Source organism: Pipra filicauda, unplaced genomic scaffold (genome assembly GCF_003945595.2).
Source record: "Pipra filicauda isolate LSUMZ 115617 unplaced genomic scaffold, ASM394559v2 scaffold254_size1108330_pilon, whole genome shotgun sequence".
In the NCBI taxonomy this organism is placed as follows: domain Eukaryota; kingdom Metazoa; phylum Chordata; class Aves; order Passeriformes; family Pipridae; genus Pipra; species Pipra filicauda.
The window spans coordinates 732,684-755,606 of NW_024104370.1; the positions used below are offsets into that span (position 1 = coordinate 732,684).

At 34.8% G+C, this 22,923-nt stretch overlaps 1 protein-coding gene across 9 annotated transcripts in view; it reads right to left on the bottom strand.

The window, feature by feature from the left end:
* The window catches only part of CDH18 (cadherin 18), a 479,225-nt gene that overhangs the window by 134,406 nt on the left and 321,896 nt on the right, over nt 1–22,923 (bottom strand). For all 9 annotated transcript variants that reach the window (XM_039382102.1, XM_027735270.2, XM_039382099.1 and 6 more), the window contains one exon: nt 20,523–20,997. In XM_039382102.1, the coding sequence (XP_039238036.1) occupies nt 20,523–20,744 (222 nt within the window). In that variant the 5' untranslated portion in view covers nt 20,745–20,997. The remainder of the gene's footprint in view (nt 1–20,522; nt 20,998–22,923) is intronic.

Here is a 22,923-nt window from a genome sequence, read left to right on the forward strand (position 1 = left end):
GCTTCATTAGATTTGCCACAGACTTGCTTGCTTTGGTCTGAGTTATAATATATGTTTTAATGAAAGACACTGCTCTGGGCAATGTCACATGTTTTGATGGAATTTTCAGGGGGTATCATTAGCCCGGGAGATAACTATTACCCATATCAGTGTCCGCAAATTGAGAAGAAGCTATTCCACACCCTTGTCAAACAGAGGAAGAAAATACAGAATCACAGTTTCCCCCATCTGCTGAATGAGTTTTCTGAGACAGAAGAATAATTGGATTGCAATCATCCAGGAAAAACACAACTGAAACAGTATTAACTTCACAACATAACACTGCAGCAAACAAACAGCTGTTCTCGAAAGATGTGCTTATCTGAAGTTAGCTCCTTTGTTGCAGCTATTTACAAGTGTGTAATGACAGAAGAATGCAGGTACATAGGCAATCACATCTGAAACAACATCAAGTGTACTAAAGCTGCCACAAGTGGTCAACATTAACTTCTATTTTCTCTCTATACAAAAGGACTCCAGCAAATGACAAACAAAAAAACTAATCCTAAAACACCACAGTAAACGTTTATGTATAAAACCATCATTTTGTTTTCAAAGAACACTATGTATTTTCAAGAAAAAGAGAATCCAAAATTGTTCTTTCAGTGTACTATGTGTCTAACTGTATACAGAAGATAAACAATTCCACTCTGGCAAAGTTTTCATCTGAACTCTCTTCACAGCAGTAAGCTTTCATTTCAGACATCTTTTACTTGGGAAAATGCTATGATGGGCACAGAAACTATTCTCTTTTCCAGCAAGTACGATTTACACAGTATATTTGTTTAGATGTTAAGTGTTTCACAGCTTTGAACTGAAACAAATTTACTGAGAAATAAGAAAACAATTCATATTTAAAAAGCCCCAAACCAGATTCTAGTCTATCCAGTCGTGATAACCCTAAAAAATGCTGACCTTTGAAACTCCCAGAGAAAGAGTGCGGGGAGGTGGATTCTTGATGCCCTAAAAAAATTATTCCTGGAAGGCAATAGAATTTCAGAACATTTAGAAACTCATCTTTTCTATTCCTTTGGAAAAAACATCATCAATTTTAAAAAAAAGAGTAAATTACACCATGAGAGATGCAAGTTAGGCTTCAAATTAATGTTTCATTCAGTCAAATAATTCTCAAGATCTAGGCTGGATTTTTTCTAGGTTTGTTCATATGATAGCCAAAAGTCTGACTCCAATGTGTATGAACAAGGAGTTTATGCATGTGTTGATGATATACTACTTCATAGCATTGTGCTCTTGCAATACGACTCCTTTCCCCCCTCTGATGTTACTAAGCCATGCAGAAAACTGTATTTCATGCTCTTTAGACAAATTCATAAAACAGTGTTCTGCAGTTTTCAGCATCTCCTCACAGTTACTGTCACCAAATCACACTTTACAATCAATAAATCTGTAATCATGGTAATAACTTAGATTCCCAGATCCATGTAGGAGGGCCATAAATTTGTCTGAATTTGAATCCAAATGACTTGATGATACTCTGTTACTAAAATAAGCCGTGGCCACACATCATCACCATTGGAAGAACAATGTTTTGTTTTAGATTGAGTTATTAAATTATAATAAATAATTTAATATAAGCCAGTATAAATCACCATTCCTATAAATGGGTACAAGTATACAGTGAAAGTGTTTCAGTTCATGGTACTACTTTCTAACATGGGCTCTGGAAACCTCTAATTTACTTAGATCCCCAAAGCACTGGGTTTACATTTGTTTGTAAATGCCGGACCATTCAGCTACATAGTCATGTTACACATCAAAGATGCAAAAAGTAGTCCTACTTACCAATATTATAACTTGCATTATCTGGTGAAGTAAGCCTGCTTTCATATGAAAAGATGTTTGCTTGGGACACCGAAAAGGTCTAGGTCAGAAAAATGGTAAGTGCATATACTCTTTAAAAAGACCCAAGAGATACAAAAGTTCCAGACTTGGAAAATCACTGATGCAACAAAAAGCTATTCGTCACTGAAAAACATTACACATTTGTGACAAAGATTGAATAAAAACAGAGTTACTGTTTCCACACACTGTTTCTGCAGACTTTCTACAGGTGCTTTTGACCTTCATGTCTGGTGCTTGCTCAGTCAAGCTACTCTCATGGCAGTATCTTATTTTGGTTTTTAGTGTGCAAAAAGAGAGAATCAAACTCTGCTTTTCCTTTCCATTTGCAGTACAGAAGACAAAAAAAGGAACACATCCATTTTAATAGGATCTTGCAAAAACAAAAGGCATATATGCCTTTACTGAATAGGAATGCCAACCTAAGGATTATTTAGATTTTTCCAAATGAGAAAGAACTATCAGTTCTCTAAAACAGTGATCAATGAATTGTATATTATTGATCTCCATGCACTCTCCTGGTTTTAGTGAGAGTGATAGAAATAACTCACTGGAACACATAGCTGTAAGTGTAATAGTACTCAAACTCACTTTTTGAAAGTACAGTTCATTTGCTTGTTTGTTTGATAGTGCTACAGCTAATACTGTTTACTCTATGAAAGATCAGCACATTAATTTTTAAGCTCTGGAAAAACAACTCTGCTGGGTACTGATGTGATATTCTAAATTAATTCTTTTTACTTTGCTCTTCCTAAACAATACTGTGAAGATAAAAAGTAAATGTGTGATTTTCTGATATAGTTTTTGTAAGCTGTGTAAAATCAACTAGAGGAAATTTTGTACCAGGGACTTGATTACTTACTAAATTACAGAGTTTGATTAGGAAAAAAAGTATTATGTGGAAAGGATCAAGGAGAGATAATTAATTTACCAGCTTCCTTTTATCCCATCCTTCCAAAAATCTTTCACACATTTTTGGTTTCGATCTCTTTGAAGTTAATTTGTTGAGAAAATTGTAAGACTGTGGGAAGAAAACAGGTTAGCTACTGTCCAATGGGTTCTATTTCAGGTGAAAAAGGTGATTCATTCTAAAGAAACTGAAAAGAACCCACTACCATGTGTCATCAAGAACTGCATATATCATCATTTCAAAAGGATTGAATCTCCATATTTTTGTGAGCTCTGTATCAACTCATGTTAATGCTTTTTCCAGGTAAAAGAAATACATGTTTTCATTATTGAGGGAATTTGTAATTTTATTTGTTAAGAGTTCTTTGTTATATACTTTTAAAATATTAGAAAGTGATATCACAATATTGAATATCAGAATATTAATTTATTGGGGTCTTGATTTACTGCTTATACAGCATTAAACACATAAAGTAATTTTCTGGGTTTGCATCTGGAATGCCATTTAATCTCTCTCATGTGGTCTACAGCTTTTCTTCTTGTTGGTTGAAATTTAGGTTTGTAAAAAAAAATTGCTTTTTTCTGATCACAGATACTTTCCTTCTTCATAGAAGGCAGAACTCTTGCTGTTTGCTAGAAACAAAAAGTACTAGATGACATAGGAAAAGAACTCTGCACCATCACATTGAAGAAATGTTTCCACAGATTTAAAAGATCACCCATGACTCAAAATCCATTGATAATGGAAAATTGTTGCTACTTTCAACAGCTTTGTTGTATAAGTCAGACAAATGTTCATGTTTACAGCAGAAGCCACATCCACAGATATGTCATGTAATGACTGCAATAAAGAAGTGACAAAGTGATCCTGTTACAATGATAACTATGCTTTTACAAGTAGGAATAAAGAAATACAAACATAGCAATGATATGTGAATGGCAGTGAATGGAAATGTAAACAATTGTCCTTAGCTTTAGTATGCTTTTTATGGACTGTTACAAAAGCTTTCTGGATCTTGCATGAATGTAAACTGGGGAAATTTAAGAATCTTTTTGCGTATTTCCCTACTTCACATAAGTATTGTCAAGAAGAAATACAATTTCTGAGCTGAAGGATTTTTTTAATAAGGTAATTCCTACCAATGAACACATTTTTTCCAAAGGGCTACTGTGCTACTGCTTCTGTATTCCTCCATAGAGTTACCATGACGCCCATCAGTCCATAAATATCTGTACTGCCACTACCGTAAGGTTTGGATTGTAAGACATAATAAATCCCTAATTTTTTACATTTAGTTCAGTACAACTTCTGGACAAGTAAAACACAAGTTCTGAAAATGTTTATAAATCAATTTTATATTACAATTTATGACTGACTGGCATTTTGAGTTAACAGCACTCCTACAGAGGCCTCGTGTAATGTGTAATCTTTTGCTACTTTTTCCACCTGACAGTGTAATTGCAAGTACTGCATGATATCTTCTTGGCACAGTACAGATAATTTCTATCTCTTCATGGACAACACCTATTCTTCAATATGACTGACAACACACAGCCTAATAATGAGGATAAGAAAGTATGCTAGGTTTTTGAAATAGTAACCAAAGAGACCAAGCCCTCCAAATTTCCAGAAATTAACATTTAAATTTGAAAAATGCTTAATTGTTTCTGTGTTTAATTCACAAAATGCCCGTTTCTAAAAGCAAATGTGATATATTTTTCTATAATGGGATATACAAGAAGTATCCGCAGATGAGACTGTGATGTAAATTGTGTAATATTTAATATTCTACTATTGTTCTAGTTAAAGTTACATTCAAATTCTATCATATGTTTAAAAACCATGGAAAGTGGGCTGAAGAATTTTTCTTACATAGCTTTAGATAAATGGACATTTTAAAATGAAATAAAATGTTCTTCTCAAAGTTCTAAATTTCTCACTGAAAAAATATTTACGCTCTTTGCTGTCCATTGTAAAGTCATACATGGACAGCATGTATGTATACTTGAACTTGTTCTCATTTTTCTGTAGGAGAGATATATCCTGACCATGGAAATATCTTGAATTTATCACAAGAAAAACCTAGTGGAGAACTAGTTTTTTCCGGATAGTGTTTAACAGAAAGCATTTCAACAAAGGAAGTTAGAGGCTCATCAATTTACTGAAACAAACAGCAATATATTCTGCATGTTACTCTTAACACAAAATTTATGTTTCTGGTTTAACACTGTCCTATGTTCATCACCATCTAATTCAAATATGTAACACTAATGTTCTCTTTCTGTACACTTAAGGAGTCCCAGACACAGTGTTCCATTCACTGCTATCACTTATTAAAATAAGAGATAAAAAGTCTGTTAAACCGTGATGTCAACGACACATGAAATTTTAAATATAAGCTCATAGCATTTAAATTTTTTGCTTTATGATATGGAGAATTTTGGAAGGGTGATTGAGTGCAAAACTCTGCAGCAAATAGAGAGTTATAGAAACATGCAACAGGAAATTTTCTAATAGAAAAAATCCCAAATGAAAACTCTTTGCTTTAGAATTAAGGTGGACAATGTGGAATTTTCATTGAAGTAAATAATTCAAAGGAGTTCTCTTTCTCAGGGCCACCTGTGTTTCAGCCTTTCCTAAACACATCCAAAGGCTCCACGGGCAGGCAATAAACACATTTTCAGTTTAAAAACATGACCTGCCCTGCCCCAGCAAAATATCCACATTTAATTCTATGAAGGCAGATGCACACCTTTTTTATATATACAGCACACATGCAATCCTGGTCCACTTGAAAAGACAGTTTAGAATACTTCACTCCCATTTTACCTTTTCTTTTGAATAGGGAATTAAGACAATTTTCACAATTCTACATTAACTTTTAATATAAAGAAGAAAGCTTCCAGCACTGAGCTTAAAGCACAGGACATGGCTGTGATAATTGCTTTGCAGAAAGACACCAAGGACATGGACATTTAGTAAAGTAGGAGTTTGCATGCCATTTCTTTTCTTCCTGGAAGTGGTGCTTTCAGTATCATGCTGTTATTCAAATTAACATTTGAAGGGAATACTTGCAAAATTCTCAAAATGCAAAATTTAATTAATAGTAAAAATCTAGAAAGGGGTTTCATAGCCCACAGTACATTGGGATTATTACATCTAGTTACAAATTAATTCCATTTTATTCTTACTGTAGTAATGTTATAGCTTTACCTATGTCTGTGTAATTTTACTTCATACACTATAGACACACCTCATGCTGTTTTGTGAGTTTTGTATTTTTTCAAGTTTTATTTGGTCTCAAAACTCTCCTTGGCAAAAATGAAGTCCTGTGAAAACAGAAAGCAAAATACTACCTGACATTAAGACAGCAAATTTCTTTCTAGTGAATACGAATTTTTGCTACCTATTCCTGACAACAGTAAGCATGGGTTACTATATATGGATACATCTAACAACAGGTTTTCAGATAGCTTTCAATTTCAGTTCCAGTATGTATTCAGTAGCAAATGGAAGACTTTTTTCAGACTAATCTGGTCATGAAAAATATTCTCATCACTCCAATTCTGGATAATGCTCTCCAATAATAATAACAAAATTAAAAATAAAATATTATTTTTTATGGTAGAGGAACAAAACTTTCCGTGGCTGTGCTCCCCTATCTCACACAATAGAAGAAGAGAGAGGGGATATTTCAAAACCTTGGCTGATGAGGTATCCAGACTAGATTATGAAATACTACCTACTAACCAAATCTTTAAAATGCCTTCTTTTCTGACACCCTATATATATGTTCTCCAAGGAGCCTCTGCAGTGAAAAGGATATCTTTCTGTGCAAAAGCTGCATTGGCTCAGGAGCTTCAGAAAAAAAATCAGTTGGGCCCTAGAATGTTCAGTTTGAACCCTACCACACCAGGGAATCTTGGACATTTTCTGATGTCCTATGCATTTAAAACCTGTACATTAAAAAATGATGTTAAGATAGATGAACATTTCTATCTGATTAATTCTGGATATGATTTCATTTTAGTTAGTGATGATTCTACTTACTCTCCTTGAACATCTCTACGTTGTTAATGGAGTTTCAGTAGCTAATATACAAGTACCTCTGACTGTGGACCATTACCTCAAATACAAACAAACAAAAACTGCAAAATAACTCCTCCACAAAACTACAAAACTCCACCACCATCCCCCCACAAAAAAAAACCCAAATACATTAAAAAATGAAAGCATGATAGAAAATGAATGAAGAAATGAATGAATGAATGAATGAGATGATGCAAAAGAATACTGATTAAACGAGACAAAGTAGACAAAACTCTGTTAGAAAAAATTTAGTCATAACTGATCTCATAGCTGGCTATCATTATGGAATAACTAATCTCTTGATGTTTCTTCCTGACCTAAAATTCTCTGTCCTTTTAAAAAATATTTTAGCTATTTCATGTATAAATCACCTCCTTCTTATGTGTGATCTTGCCTTGATTAAGGATAGGTAAACTAGTTCAATTCTAAGAATAAATTAGACCCTAACTTTTAATGGTAGTATTTATAAAGGGTTGAAAAAGGGTCTATTTTTTTGCAGGGAATCATTATTTCACTGTATATCAGCAACACTTAATTTGTCTTGCAGACACTAATGCTGAAATACTACAGCGACACATTTTTCTTGAATCAAAAAAAATCTGCAAAAAAGCCCAAGCATCTTGAAAGAAAGGTTGTTCTAGTTCAAATTTTTTAAGAGGTACAAGGCTTGAAAAATAACATATTTATCAATTTTCTTATCTTTCATGAAATAGGTATTTATGTTTAAGGTTAGTCCCATATGAATAAGGGGCTTACATAAAAAAAATAATATGTGCTCATACCACTAATGTTAGTGTTTAGAGCATTTATCATGTGCTAATTACTCATATTGCTTAGTCATATATATATATATATATATACATATAACAGGGCAATACTCTGCTGCACTCTGCACAGGTTTTATCCACAATATAAGGTCATCAGAAGAACTTCATCACTTCTGAAAAAAACAACAGAAGTTTCTACTGAGGTGAGGCTTAATTATGGAGGAACTTTTAAAGAAAATAACATATTTTGAGCTCATGGGGTTACATATTTATTTGTTATATGTGTCATTTTATCTCTTGCACATCATCTCTGCGGAGTGTTGAGACTTGCCCAAATGTTTGGTGACCCTCCCATTAAGAGGAATTTCATCTTTTCTCATTTTTAAGCAAATCATGCCAAAAGCTTCTTTCCCTTTTGCAGCTATGAAGCAGGACAGAAAGGAACAATGCTAATGCTCTTGGACACCTGTATACTGATGGATAACTTAGAAACAGTATTTTATACTTTTTAAATAATTTATAAAAGGACAATGTTAAACTGTGAAAGATAATGTCAGTCAGTAGGACTACTCAACTAATAGATAGTATTGAAACTGTAACAATAATGACTTTATTTAAGTAACAATCCTTTCCATTGTTGTGGCGATCTGAAAATCACAGACAGGTGACAGTGTAATTTAAATTACGATCATCATTATGGTTCATAATTGCAGAAGAAATTTACCAGCAAATAAATGGTGAAGCCAAAACTGATTTATAGCCTTACCCTCCTGTCATGGTCCTCATGCTTCCAGCTCTGGCTGTCAACTCCATCTCATCAAGTTCTCTTGCACATAATTGTTTCTTGTCCTTTCTACCTGTTTTGTGTAATGACTCACTACAGATCCATATGATGTTATTCTTGCTGTCCTGAGACCTAAGAGTCTGCTTAGGGACTTAGGAGTACCCTTTATCACTGCTCTCTGCTGTTTCTCCTCCTGATTCCAGATGCTGTCTCCCTCCACTGCCATCCTGCCCATGGAAAACTTATAATTTCTCAAGGCAGAGGAAAAGAAAAGAAAAAAAATGTTAATAGGTAGTTTGACTTCTTTTAACATGATAAGCATTTGTGAAAACAAAACTGGGGAAAAAATAGTAAACGGCCCAAATTTTAAGACACAAATGCACAAAATAAAATAACTCTACAGAATATAATATTAATATCCAATGTAAAAAATATCATGTCAGAATCTGATCCATATTCTTGACATCTTTGACAAAACAGGAAAAAAAAGGAACAGTGAAATTTATACAGAATACAACACTGGCCTCTTGTCACACATTTCTAATTTCTAATAGTTCAAGAAAGAGAAGAAAACCTCTTCTGCTATGATGTACGTTCTATTTTCGAGTTAAATGCAGAGATGAACCGGGGCTCATTTCTCCTCCCTGATGTGGAGGTTCATAAGTATGTACAAATTAATGTCTTTAGTACTCAATTTCTCTCCTTGTCAGGGAACTAAGTTCACTATTAAAGGCACTTGAAACTCACCTAATCAACAAACATGATGGTTAATTAATTAATCAAGGTGTATTTGTTTTATGTCTCATGTGTACAATTAATTCAGCCACATAGCTTCTCAGTGTGTTCTCTGCTGGGCATCCCAGCTCTGTAGAATGGGTGAAAATTGTCCCTTTACACTCTTTGAAACTCGCAGTGGATGAATAACAGATTTTTTTATCCATTATCTCATCCAGATCCTGCTACCTCCACATAACAAAGACCTTCCAGAAGTCAATTCCAAATTTAGCTTCTGATTGTCAGCTGAATGTTAATATAAACGATAAACCATTGTTGCAATGCTCAGGAAATTTTCTGAAGTCAGTCAGGGTTCTGTAAAGTTCCCAGAAAGTAAAAACACTGATTATGATGAAGCCCAAAGCTTTCATAGTTTAATTTCAGTTTTCAGAACTCTTAATATTTCCAATTTGCAACTCTTTTGTTTTAACTTGAAAAGCAACAAGAAAAAATATAAATGTAGGCAAATCTTAGTGATCTGAATGTATGAGAACTTCATAGGAATTATAAAAATTTTTCTCCATAGCCATCAAAGACAAGCCATCCATTTTATTCTCATAGATGAGCATTTTAATTTGTTTCAAAACTCATACATGTCTCATATAACTAATGTAAAGCATAAAAAGATCTATATTCCTCAAAGAGGGACAGAACTGAAAACATTGACCCAAATCAGAAGGTTTTCAAAAAAGTGATAAGTATAAAAACTGATAAATACCCCAAAGGGTGACCAAACAAGTTTTTTGTAATTTTATACCTGAAATCTGGCTGATCTGAGATTAATCTGTACAGACACTGCATAGTGGCCATGTGAGTAAATTCTTTCAACACTTGCACTTCCTCTTGCTCCTGTAAACTCTGTTCTGTATTTCCCATGCACTTTTTCTCTATACATGATATTATTCAATGACTAACGAAATAGAAACCAGGTTTGTCACATGTCATCTTTAACTACATATGCTTCCCTAAAGCATCTTACTATACAAAACTGTAGTATTCATATTCTTCCCTCTGGGAGAGCTTCACAGACTAAACTCGTAACTGGTTTCTGTCAGAAACTCTTCAGATGGTGCATGAAATAGACAGCAACTAGGACACAGACTTCAACACACAATTACGTTGTATACAATTCTCCTTGATTCTCTACAGATGTGGCTAAACCATCAAATACAATTTAGAGAAAAAATCCAGTGATTTTCCATTTACAACAACTGAGAAGCCAGTCTGTGAAATTCAGATTATTGTCACATTAGCATGGTTTGCTAGAGGTTTTCAGAAACCACATAAACCTCTTTAATATGTTAATTTTACATTAGATGTTATTAATTGCCATGTGAGATGCTACACCTACTATCTAGTAAGCTGCAGATCTCCAATACTTAAGTGCTTATGTTCTCCTGAAACAAGACAACAGAGATACAGATTTCTCTCTGCAAAATATTTGCACATAGAAGAAGAATAAAACGAAATGGAAGGTGTAGAGGCCTCTTTCGCACTGGGTGACTACCTCTTAGTTATAGGCTTCAGTTGACTGATTAACATTTCAGAGTGAACCCGTTTGTTAATTCTCTTGTTTTGTGTTCTTGGTTTATACCTTCAGACATATTTGAGTAGATACTGGTAACAAGTCTGCATCTGTTTGATGTAAAAATCCTTTGCCTGTTGTGGTGACAAAATGCAGGAAAACCAACTGCCATTCCATGTATATTCATTTTTTTTCAAAATTTTTAAAAAAATTAATAAATGCTAGGATGGGGAGAATGGTCTTCTTGTTATATGCTGAACTATTTCTAAAACTAAGATTCAGAAACATGCTGTGAAGGTGAACTAAATAATATCTCAGAAATCGTTGGACCTTAGACTGTAGGCAATACAAACCAAAATCGTTCACGTTTTTCCTATCTTGCTCCCCATTAGCAATTCATGCAGCTGAAATATTAATGTAACACATAGTCTTGAAACATACATTATCTTCATATTTAGTATGTCTCAGAATGAGAAAGGTGCATCGAATAGCTTTTATTTAGTTTCTCGTGCCCACATACCTATACCTCTCTGTTCACATATTAATATGGTCTTTCATAAACTACCACATGGAGCTGAGGTAACATGAAGATTGAATCTTCTTTTAGCCTCCAAAGGATCCACATGAGGTTAGAACAAGGTGATCTCTTAGAGTCACAGGTAAAACAACACAAAGAAAAATTAGAAAAAGGAAATGCAGTCACAAATTGCTGGAAACTGGGAACTACAATGTGAGAAATTTCCATAAGGGAAGGGAATTCAGGTGAATAATGAAGACAGTTCTGCAGAATCTGAACAGATTTTAAAAAGTTTGCCTCCACTTCCTTAATAGTATTGCTAGTGGGAGAGGGATGCAGGTTTTAGAAAACACAGTAACTATTGTCTGAAAACACTTCAAAAGAGGGGAATACTATGAGAAATGAGGAATATTTCAAATGAAGAATATTCAAGGTAAAACATAAGGGCTGACAAACTGGAACACTCTCCCACACAGAGATGATTCCTTTTCTGCACTTAGTATTCAAGACACCGAAACATTGCATACAATTTTTCTTGGGATATGAGTATTTTCATTTAGATGTATCCAGTTTAATAAACCAATATTGTACCTACAGATGTATTTAGGGGATTATATCAATTAAGACAGTTCCTGAATATCAGTGAGTTTTAAATTCTCGGGATTTTTTTTTTTTTTTAATTGGAGGGAGTGGTGGGAATAATACTGATTATAGGCATCAGAAATGGTTCTATCAATTTTCAAGAAACTTTAAGTTAACTTACTTCTCAGTAACTACTTGGCCAGAAGCGAAACTTCTACATTCTCCCTAGGATGCCTGTGTGGTTTGATACTTGTATCATGCTTCCACCTAGGGATTCTTTTAATTAGGGTTTTCTACAAAGGGCTGAAAGAGAAAAACATTTCAACTTAACAGTATATCTCTTTTGTGAAACAACCAGAAACATTACTATAACTTTCCAATTTCCAGTCAAGTACGTTGGTATATGCTGCCTAATGAGGTGATATGCATTCTTGCTATTGCTATTAACCACTGTAATTACTATCAACATCCACAGTGAAGTTAGAGAAATCACTATCCTTGAGGGATGCAGAAGTGCTACTTTAATAAAAACTACCACTTTCTGCAGTTGATTTACCAAGCAGAAAATAATTCATAATAGATGAAAGACAATATAGTTCAAGGAAAAAGTTAATAGCTCTATAAGTAAGAAAGTGGCCACAACTAAGAGCAATTACAGAATCAGCTTTGTAACCCCTCTCTGTAATGTTTCTTTTGCAAGACTAGGCAAAGAGACAAGAAAATAAGAACCATGTTTTTTGCATTTCAGACACAGATGCACTGTGTTTTTGTAGAATTACTGGTCAGTTTTGGTTTTGGTTTTTGGTTGTGGTTTTTTTTTTTTTTGGTGGTGGCGTTTTTTTGGGTTTTTTTGTTTGTTTGTTTTTGGGGGGGCTGTTTTTGTTTTGGTTTTAGTTTTGGTTTTGGTTTTTTGAGTCTTTTTTTTGTTGGTTTTTTTTGTTTGTTTGTTTTGGGTTTTTTTTCCCCCCTTCGTAATGACTTCTAATATTGAGTTTGTTCATTGGATTGTTTTTAAGAACTTAGTTGATGGAGGTTTACCTTAGAGTTCATAGGAGCTTACAGCCTTTTTAATGAGTGGTAATGGTCAATGCAGTTAAAACTGCTCAACTCTGCTGCTGCTCATGTTTCTTATTCTACCTTTATCTGTATTGAATTTTAGTCAATCTTGGAAGATCTCTCTGTTGTATTTCTTTATGGTTGATCTTTCCCATTTTTTTTCTTCTCAGCAGCTTAGTATAATTAATGTTATTTGTCACCTAGATGATGATATTTAATAGTAAAATAATGAAGCAGAATCTTTAGGACAATAAGGCATGTGGGTGTTGAAAGTTAGACAGACAATGAACATGAATGAGCCCCTCTCTCAAAATAAGGTCCAGAAGATACCTGAGAAGTAACTGACATGCTAATTCACGCTCAAGTTTATCAGTATATCTTCAGCTTCACTACCTATTAATTTACAGTTAGCTGATAAATACCTTAAAAAACAAAGTTACCAAGTTCAAGATTAATTTAAAAAGATGCAGAATTATCTTTATTTTGTCCTTGCCACATCTTATTGATTGAATTGGTGTATCACCTCTGCGTCTTTTTTATTTGTTTGTTTGTCTGGTTTTTTTAAATAGAAAGTAAGTATTTGGGCATTTTATTTACTTTTGATATAAAGATTGTCAGAGGTTAAAAGCTCATGCATATAGAGTATGGCATAAGTTAAAGATGCAATTACAGAAAAGGCAAGTTGTACCACACCAACTTCATGGTGGATCAGCCTCAACCAGCTTCTGAAAACCCACCAAGCTGCTCTCTCACTCCTCCTTGTTAAGAGAACAGGGGGGAAAAATGAGATGAAGAAAAGTTCATAGGTTGAGATAAAGACAGGAGAGCATTGGCTAATTAGTATAAGACATTTAGCACGAGAAGATTGAATTTAATTTCTTGGAAATTAAAACAGATGTTGAAAAAAAAATACAAAAAATTAAAACACCTTCTCCCCACACCCTACTCTTTCCCAAGTTCGCCTTCACTCCGGATTGGTCCATCTTTTCTCCCCTAGCAGGAGGGGGAGGAATGAGGGGCTGCAGTCAGCCCATAGCAGCTCCTCTCTGCCGTTCCTTCCTCCTCACACTCTTCCCTGCTCCAGCATGGGTCCTTCCTGTGGCCTGCAGGGAAACACCAGCCCCACTGGCGTCCCTACTGGAGTCGCAGGAGCATCCCTGCCGGGGGTTCTTCTCCCCTTCTCTCCTCCTCCCACTCTGCCTGCGAGGCTCGCAGGGCTGTTCCTCACCCCGTTCCCCTCCCTCAGCCCTGGCTGCCGGGCAGCATTTTGCTCTCCCTTGCCCAGGCTTTCCCCGGCGCTCTCGTCCGCCCGCCCGTGGCTGAGGGGCTCAGCCATGCCCTGCGCTGGGGCAGCTGGAACGGGCAATGGTCCGGACGGGGCAGCCCCACACAGGGCCCAACATGGCACAGCCCCTTGCCAGCATTTCGACACATAAAACTAATTCATGACCAAAACGATCAACTGAATAGAGGAAGGAATAAGGTCAGATAGGAGCAAGGGTGGATTTTCCCCTCAAACAATTACTGCTAAACCACTTAAGTGAGAAATGGCAGTTCCACATAAAATGCTGGTCTCATCGATGTCGTTCAGTGTAAAGATGTAAAAGCCACAGAACCAAGCTGCTGCTGTGTGAAAATCATGAAATTATAGGAAGTTAAGAATAAAAAAATAAAAAAAAAGGTCAAGATTTGTTCAGTTTTTCAGTCCATAACAATTTCAAGGAAGATTAGATCACCTTGAGAAAATTATCTCGAACCGTTAATTTAAATAACAGTCTCCACATAGAGAACTGATGTTTTGCAATATAGAACTGACAGACTCTATAAAGCTTCCTTGTGAAAACAGTTATTACTTTTACATATTAAATCCAATGTAACTGTTTTGACATAAAAGAGCAAGTTTCTTCTTGGTGCAAATTTATGTTGACTTAAATGAAGTTTAAAAAGGTAGACTCTTTATCCTCTGTCTTTTGACTAGGACTGAACTTCAATATGTTCATGCTTTTCTGTTTGTTTGGTTGGTCTGTCAAGTCAAAATGCCCTTGTCAGTGCTGTGCTTCAGGAAACCTGATATAGCTGAACACACTGGAAGAAAGTCAGATTTGTCAGGCTGATGAAAGCACTCTCTTCCCTCGACTTTGAATTTCCCCTAAATAACCTTTGAATGTTTAGAGATTCCACTTAACCCCACCCCCCCAAACCACAACATAGTGGTCCACAGCATTTTATGACTTGTAGAATTCAAGTAGTGTGCCCTCAACCTCTTAACATGAAACCAAACAACATTTGTTGAATGAAGGTTGAATGGAGTCAGCAAAGAAGAACTGTCTGTGCCAACAGAACTCAAGATAAAGCCAGTGCACATGTATGAATTTTTATTTTGAAAAGCTTTTGGGTTGGCAACAGTTTTGAGTTAGCTTTTTGTAAAAAATACAGTAGAAAATGAGTCGGCTAACATGATATAGGACCATATAATGCTGTGCTCTAGTGATATCAAATATATTGTTTAGGTTGTTACTGTTACTACATTTTCACTAGATATAGAGGAAAATTATTTTATATAAATACATTATTTGTGAAAATAGCAACCTAAAAGGTAGAAAGTGTTACTCGAGATGTTGCTTTTGCTGCTTATACCACTTGTCTGTCTTCTTACAGAGGCATGAAAATGGCAAACAGGCCATATACAAAATCTTCAGACTATATCATCTACCTTTTCCTTTTAATTTTCTCTATTATAAAATACAACTCTTTTTTTATCAGAAAAAAACTTGGAACTATTTGCTTATGTTTAAAATGCTGAAACATCTGATGTGCTTTATGTAAACCTCTATCATTGAATAAAAGCATTTTAATTCTAAAACTCCACTTTTATTTCTTCCTTGGCACTTATTCTAAAATATACATAATTTCCCCTTACTGTAATTAAATCAGTTAATGTTAAATTCTCTTAATATGATTGAGGAAGATTAGATTAACTGTCCTGTATTAGAACTAACTTCTTTTAATCACATGTCACATATTACTTTGAAAAATAATTTTGAATGGCAAATCTGTTATGCCGTATTTATGTTTTCAAGAATAAAATAATAAATTAACAGAATTACTATCTTGTAAATCCAATGTAAGAACTGGGATTACTTTCCTAATCTAACTTTCAACACAGCATTTCAAGACATATTAAAAGCTGTTACTTTCCTCTTCCCCTTCCCCTTCCTGAATTCACACTCATTTCCAGTTGTTCCATACCTCCTTATCTCCTGCATCAACACAAATCTGAAACTGTTTTTGAACTACAGATAAAAATGTAAGAACTAAGAAAAGTGTCACTCGCAAAATTTTGGAAGAAAAATGCATTTGAAAACCAACACAGATCTGAATACCAGAACAATCATTCTTCTTTACCCTTCAGAGGACATCTGAAAGTGGATTAAGAGGTATACATTTTGTATTTCGGAGATCCAAAGGGTCCACAGAGAAATTGTCAATCTTGTGTGTTATATTTTTCTGCTATTCCCTCTTAATAGCATGACTCACTCAGCCTCAAATTCACACTGATCTTCCTTTTATCACTGCTTATTGACTTCTCTCTCCAAAGAAAAAAGCACAGCGAATGTGTAGTTATGACTTGCTTCCAGTGCAACTGACCTTTAAGAAATATCCTTTCAAGAAGGAGCAGACCTTCTGCAGAGAGAGGTATGAAGGTTCAAAATGAAGAATAGACTGAAACATATAGTGTTTCACTTCTTTCCTAAAATTCTTTGTTATTTTTATCATATCCTAAGACATGAGTTATCTAACCTAGAAGCACGCAGAAAGTTCAAGAGAAAGGTAAACTATATCAACCATGACAACTGAGAAATGTTAAAGTTTGCAGTCCCATAGCCTAAGTTTTTCTAGATTTCTTCAGGAGAATCTTCATTCCTCTGAGCTGGTGCATTAGGTACCCAATTCCTCACCAGGCCATGGTGCATTCACTAACCCTGCCCCTTTCTGCATTCACAACTATTTTTTTCATTGGAAAAATTTACATCAGAGACATGCAAAAGACAAAAGGTCTCATGTAGCTCAAAGCTCAGTTCTGTGCATTCAAGTTACTTATTTTACACAAGGATATTTTATCTCGTTTATTCAAATTTCCACAGATTCGGCATTGCACACCCTCATGCAGATAAACACACGCATGCTTGCTATTGTAGATGAATAGTCATTCTGAACTAACATAGCTAGATACTACTGATTATTGGGAAACCAAATAATTCACATTTTCAAGAAATACTCCCCAGATAATTCATAGTTTTGGAAAAAGAAGTCACTGTGGTGTTAAATTCTTTAAAGATATCTTTTTAAATACAAAACCATTTTTTTGAGTTCTTTCTTCAGGGAAACATACCCTGAAACATTGAAACCTTACCCCAAGTGCAACAGCAGTGAACCATTTCAATAAACTGAGAACCACAGAAAATACTTATCATCTACAAAAGTATAATTTCTTGTTTCTGCAATAACCTCATTTTTCCACGACGTGTGTTTTGCCATATATAAAACCCTTCTGCATATGGTTAATATGGATTAATTTTATATTAATTTTTCCAATCTCCAAATGACATTTTCTTAGGGAAAAGAAATAATGTCTGAGGAATGGGTATATGTTTGATATTAAAATATAATGGTGATTTGTTGTCCTGACGCTTGCTGTGTAACAGATGATGGCAGTGAATTAATCCATCCTCTTGACAGTCATTTCATGATAAGAATAAGAAACCTTACCATTTTCATTGCAGGCCTACCCTATTCTTGTCCTCAGTGTGCATTTCCATGACAATGACTGTGATCATTATAACAGCATTGTACATAATGACTCTGCTTTCTGTGATGTTACTCCCAAATTGAGTGTGAAAAATGTGAAAGGACAGATCTCAAATGGCAAAACTCTCACCAGTGAAGCAGAGTAGTCTACAGAATTAATAATTGACAGAATTGAAACCATGCTGCCACCGAACAGAAGCCTGGAATTAAAGGGCACTACCTTCTTTTATAAATGGAGATACTTTGCATGAAAATCACTTGTCAAATTAAGGGTACATAGAATGAGACCTTGATGGGGTGTGTACAGTTAATTGCAACATTAGTAAAACATCTATTTTTCAAAATGAAAAGGAGCTCGTGCATAATGACCATTACAGAAATTTTGCTAATTACTAATATTATGACAGCCTCACCCTTTTTTTCTTAATATAAATATATGCCTGAGCTAATATGATTGATCTTTGTTGTAAATCAGGTCATCAGAATCATCACAACAAATGGAAAATAGAGTACAGTTGTTTTTAAGTTCCACAAAGGTTTCGCAAAGATAAGCTTGCTAATGTTGTAAAGTACTTAGAGCAGAAAATTGGAATTCTTTGAGGAAAAGGGGGGAAAAATCTCTCAGTACAGAAGAAGGAATGTCCTCGAACAAGGCATACAGTCACATTTTGACCACAAAGGACTGAAAGGAACTCTATTGATTGATCTCTGTAAATGTAGCATTAATAGAGCAGTCAGAGGATGAAACGAAATACATAATGCTATCATAAGAACATAAAATTGAAAGGGATCATGCTTTAGCTCACTGAATCCAGACCTCTGTTCTGGCATGAAATCATGTCTATAAATGCTTTCATAAAGACACGCACACTTAACTTTGAAACCCCTTCAGCTTTTTTTTTTTTTTTTAATTCTTCCTATTAGTAGACTCTTTCAGAATCTGAATTATTCTTGTTTCCATATAAAGTAAAATTTCATCAACTTAAATAGCTTTCCTCTTTTCATTGTGGTTTCTTCTGAGGTGTATTATAATGTACCCTCTCTATTATTTATGGGAATAATTAAACAAACATATTCTCCACTACCATTTTAACCATAGTATTTAATTTTCTCTGTATAGCTTCATATATAAATCCATTTTTCTTGAACAAAAGTAGCCAGTACAGTAAATAGGTTAACATTATTTTGCACAATGTCTTCAGTACTACTTTATCCCTGGTTTTTTATTATCTCAGCTTTTGCAGCTTAGTATCATACCTTCTTTCAGGTATGACATTAGAGGCAATGTTTGATCTGGTAACCAGACCCTTCTCTTTCTCTGTCACTTACAATAAACCACTAGTGTATAACATAAATTCATTATATTGTTTTGTAAGAGCCTTATAACCTTGTAGTCCTGAGGTTTACTCTATGTTTCTATATCCAAATCATATTCATGATATCTAGCTCTCTCCAGACAATGTTTTATTCTCCTGCATAGCGTTACATCAGCAAGTTGTTTGCAATATGTTTCTTCTACTCCAAAATCATTAATGAAAATGTTAATCAGTCTAAGGTGGATCTGGACGGATAACTCCTTGTTCCCTCACCTGTTTTAAAAGCTTCTCTTTCAATGCAAATCATTAGCTCCATTTAGAAAGGTCCTTTCTCAGTTTACATTTCCTGCACATATCTCAACAATTTTTGGTGTGCTGAAATACTTGGTATTTTACTAAGGCTGGTGTAACTGAATAAATACTTTTTTTTTTGTCTTTGTGTTAACAGTAGCTTAAATACAGTTGCTTCACTTGCTATTTTTATTTCAGATGATACTGTTCAAATTTGAAAGCCCTCACTAACAGCCATCTGTGATTCAGAAGCTACTGGTTTCCTTGGATGTTTTTCTTACTCTACAATGTAATTTTCAGGATTCCCCATTAGAAGGTAAACTAAAAAGAAGTAGTTCCTTTACCATGTCCACCTTTCTTTATGCCTCATATTAAATGTCTTTCTCCATTTCTATTAAGGAAATTAAGACTTATTTAGATTATGTAATAAAAAAAAATCTATCATAATGCTGCAAGACAGAATTCAGGGGGAGAAAATACTCCTTCTGTCATACACCATGCCTTAAAGCTACACAGAGAGTTTTGCATTATTTTAATGCAAATTTAAAACCCAAGCTATACAGACAACATTACACAACGAGGTTTCAGTTGGCCAGGTTTCAGTTCAACTACATCAGCCTGATCTTTTTGTCTGAAGCTCTCTCTATACATGAAAACATAAATGCAGGGCTTGTTCTCAAAGACTTCTGAGGAATTCTAACTAGTAACACACCTTGTGCCTCTTTTTATGAAGGAAGTCACAGAGAATTTCCTTTTGGAGGAGACCTTTTCCACCCTACAGTCAGAGTGGAATGAACACCCTATGGAGCCTAGACTGTATTTGTAATATTCTTTTAAGCAGAACTGAATATAATTCTGAAATAGTCTGGAAAAGCCTTTAGCTATGACCCTATGCATTGGGGGATCTGGAAACTGATGTAACGGCCTCAACGGCACTCACTTTGTGTTTAGCTGAGCTCAGAAGCAAAGCTGTTTTATCATATTTTATTATCCTCACCCTATATTCTTTTGTAATTTTTTTTCTTTATAATAGTATACAACACAGTATACAACTGGCAAGTTCAACGTGAATGTACGTACCAATCTAAGAGGTACATCCTCCTTTAAAAAAAGAGGTACCATCTAGAGTTTTCCTCTATCAATGACATAGTTCAGAGAATGGGAAAAAACAAACCAAAACCAAAAAAAAGACAATGACCTTACCTTTCCTACATACTGAGGATCTGGTCCCATATGTTCTTCTAAAACAAAGAACTGATTCCACACCCATCCACGCTTGGGACGATGATGCACTTCTGTTTCGCCTTCTATGTGTTTGGTTTGATTTCTAGTCACCTTGATGGAGCCATGGTGAGCAGCTCCATAACACCTCTGCACAAAACAGAGACAAACTAGGACTGGGCAGATACAAGATGTAATTCTCATTGTAGGACAAGCTTCCTGTTCAAGGTTTTCTTTCTCTTGTCTTTTTCAGCTGTAATCCTTTAATAAATTCCCGAGACAGAAGGTGAAGCCTGGTTCAGAAATACAGTCCAAATTGGGGTTTTCCTCTTGTTCATTGTTTAGCTGCCCATTTGGGAAAGTTCAAATTATATTTACATTATGAAAAGCTGACTGGAAAAATTGATATTTCTTCCGAGGTCTTCACAATAGAGTTCCACAGCCGGCCATTTTCTATCTAATAGAAAAAAAAAGAAAGCCACTTACTCATCACTAAAACCAGTAATTTTCAGGTTTCTGACCTACACTCAAAGCTGTACTAACCAGTCAGTCAAAGACTGTAATTGGAATTAAAATTTCTTTTCAATCCTTCCTGTAAAAGTTTTTCCTGATTGTTTATGTTAAAATACCTCTAAGACTTAGCACGGCTCCTTCAAGCTATGAAAACACTCACATCATTAAAACCTGGATGATTCAGGACAATTCCTTTGGCCTTTACATGCAAATGATTGACATGGTCTGGCAGTAAAACAAAATCTCTTCTAAAGTGTCATTAGGCAGTGATTGGTAAATCGTTTCACATGAGGTTTTGATGTTCCGTATGCCACACAGATACTCAACTTGACGAAAAATACCTAGTCTATAACGGGTTTTGAAAGAAGGCCTCCAAAATGGGATTTGAGGATTCTGAGTCAATACTAGGGCATATTGACAGGAACTTTCAGTCAAAATGTTTATTTTTACACCTTGTGCTTTACATAAATTTCAACCAACATCACACTGGACCTTCATAAAATTATGTCATACTGACAGAAAATTCATATACTGTCGTTTAGATGATCAGTATTATTCCCAGTGACAATATTCATTCAGCCTCAAAAAAGGAAAACGTAACGTTTTATACTACAATAGTAAAATATAAATATGTATGTGGAAGTTGATGTAGCGCTTAAAGCAAAGTACCTTGAAAGGAGTAAAATAATTCTTCAAACTTAGAGAAACAGTTACCTTAAGGTAACCATTTGCTCAGTTACCTCAAGATATCAAAGATCAATCAGTCCACCAGGAGTCTGAAAACATGCAAACAAATCTATGAAAAGTGGAATCTTCCGATACTGATTTTGTTGAGGTATCTTAAAGCCATTACAAGCTACGTAAACAGAAACACAATGAAACTAATTTTGTTTCTAAGTTTCATGGGAACCCAACAGAATAAATTCATAATTTCTAAAGAAGAAACAAACTAGAAATTAGAAATCAGATGGAAAAATACTGCAGTGGAAGGAAATTTATTAGCTGTATTTTGGCTGCAGATTTTTTGACCTTATGCTTCTTTCAAGTCCATATTAATAACAGAAGCCTGGAACTTTTAACTAAGAACAGTTTCTCATCAGAATAATGGAAGAATACTGTTGCACATTAGAAATAACCAGAAAGCATATATTTTCCACTGCTAATATCCGGTTCAGGACAGCGAGTTTTGCTGAACTAAAGGAAGAACTCCAGTCTCTTGTGGTTGTGTGGCAGCTCAAAAAGAAACTCTGTACAACTGAGGAAAGAAATTTGTACACATTTAGTATTTCCCTGCTACTTATTTCCATAACAATGTAATCTCCCCTCAACCCCTATGAAGACCAAGATACTGTTGTCTTAAAATCCTCACATTTTATCTCAGAACAGATTCATACAACACGAGGAATATTATCTCCTTTAAGTACAAATGTGATTTAATAGGATTTTTTTTTACAGTTAAATTTTGTATGAAATCTAAGTTATACCAGTGACAGAATCCAGCCATTCTGGGGCTCACATTTGTTTCTTACTATGTACTTTTCTCTCTTGATTTCCTTGCCTTTCTCCATTCTTTCCTGATTCTTGCCAGAAATCAGTTTTTGCCTTGAGGCATGCAATTTCCTTCTATAGATTTCTATATTTACAGATGAGTTATTTAAATAGATCAATCATTTTTATACTTCAGACATACATTAAAATTAAGAAGTACCTCAAAAAATGTAAGGGCTGTAGTTTTATCCATTCAAGTATTATTTTTCTTCCCTTAGTTTCCATCTTGAGAAAAGACTGGGAGCCATTAATAAGACTATAAGTAGTGCATAATAAGTTAAAAATGCTATATAAAGTGCATTGAAATTTCTCAGAATGACAC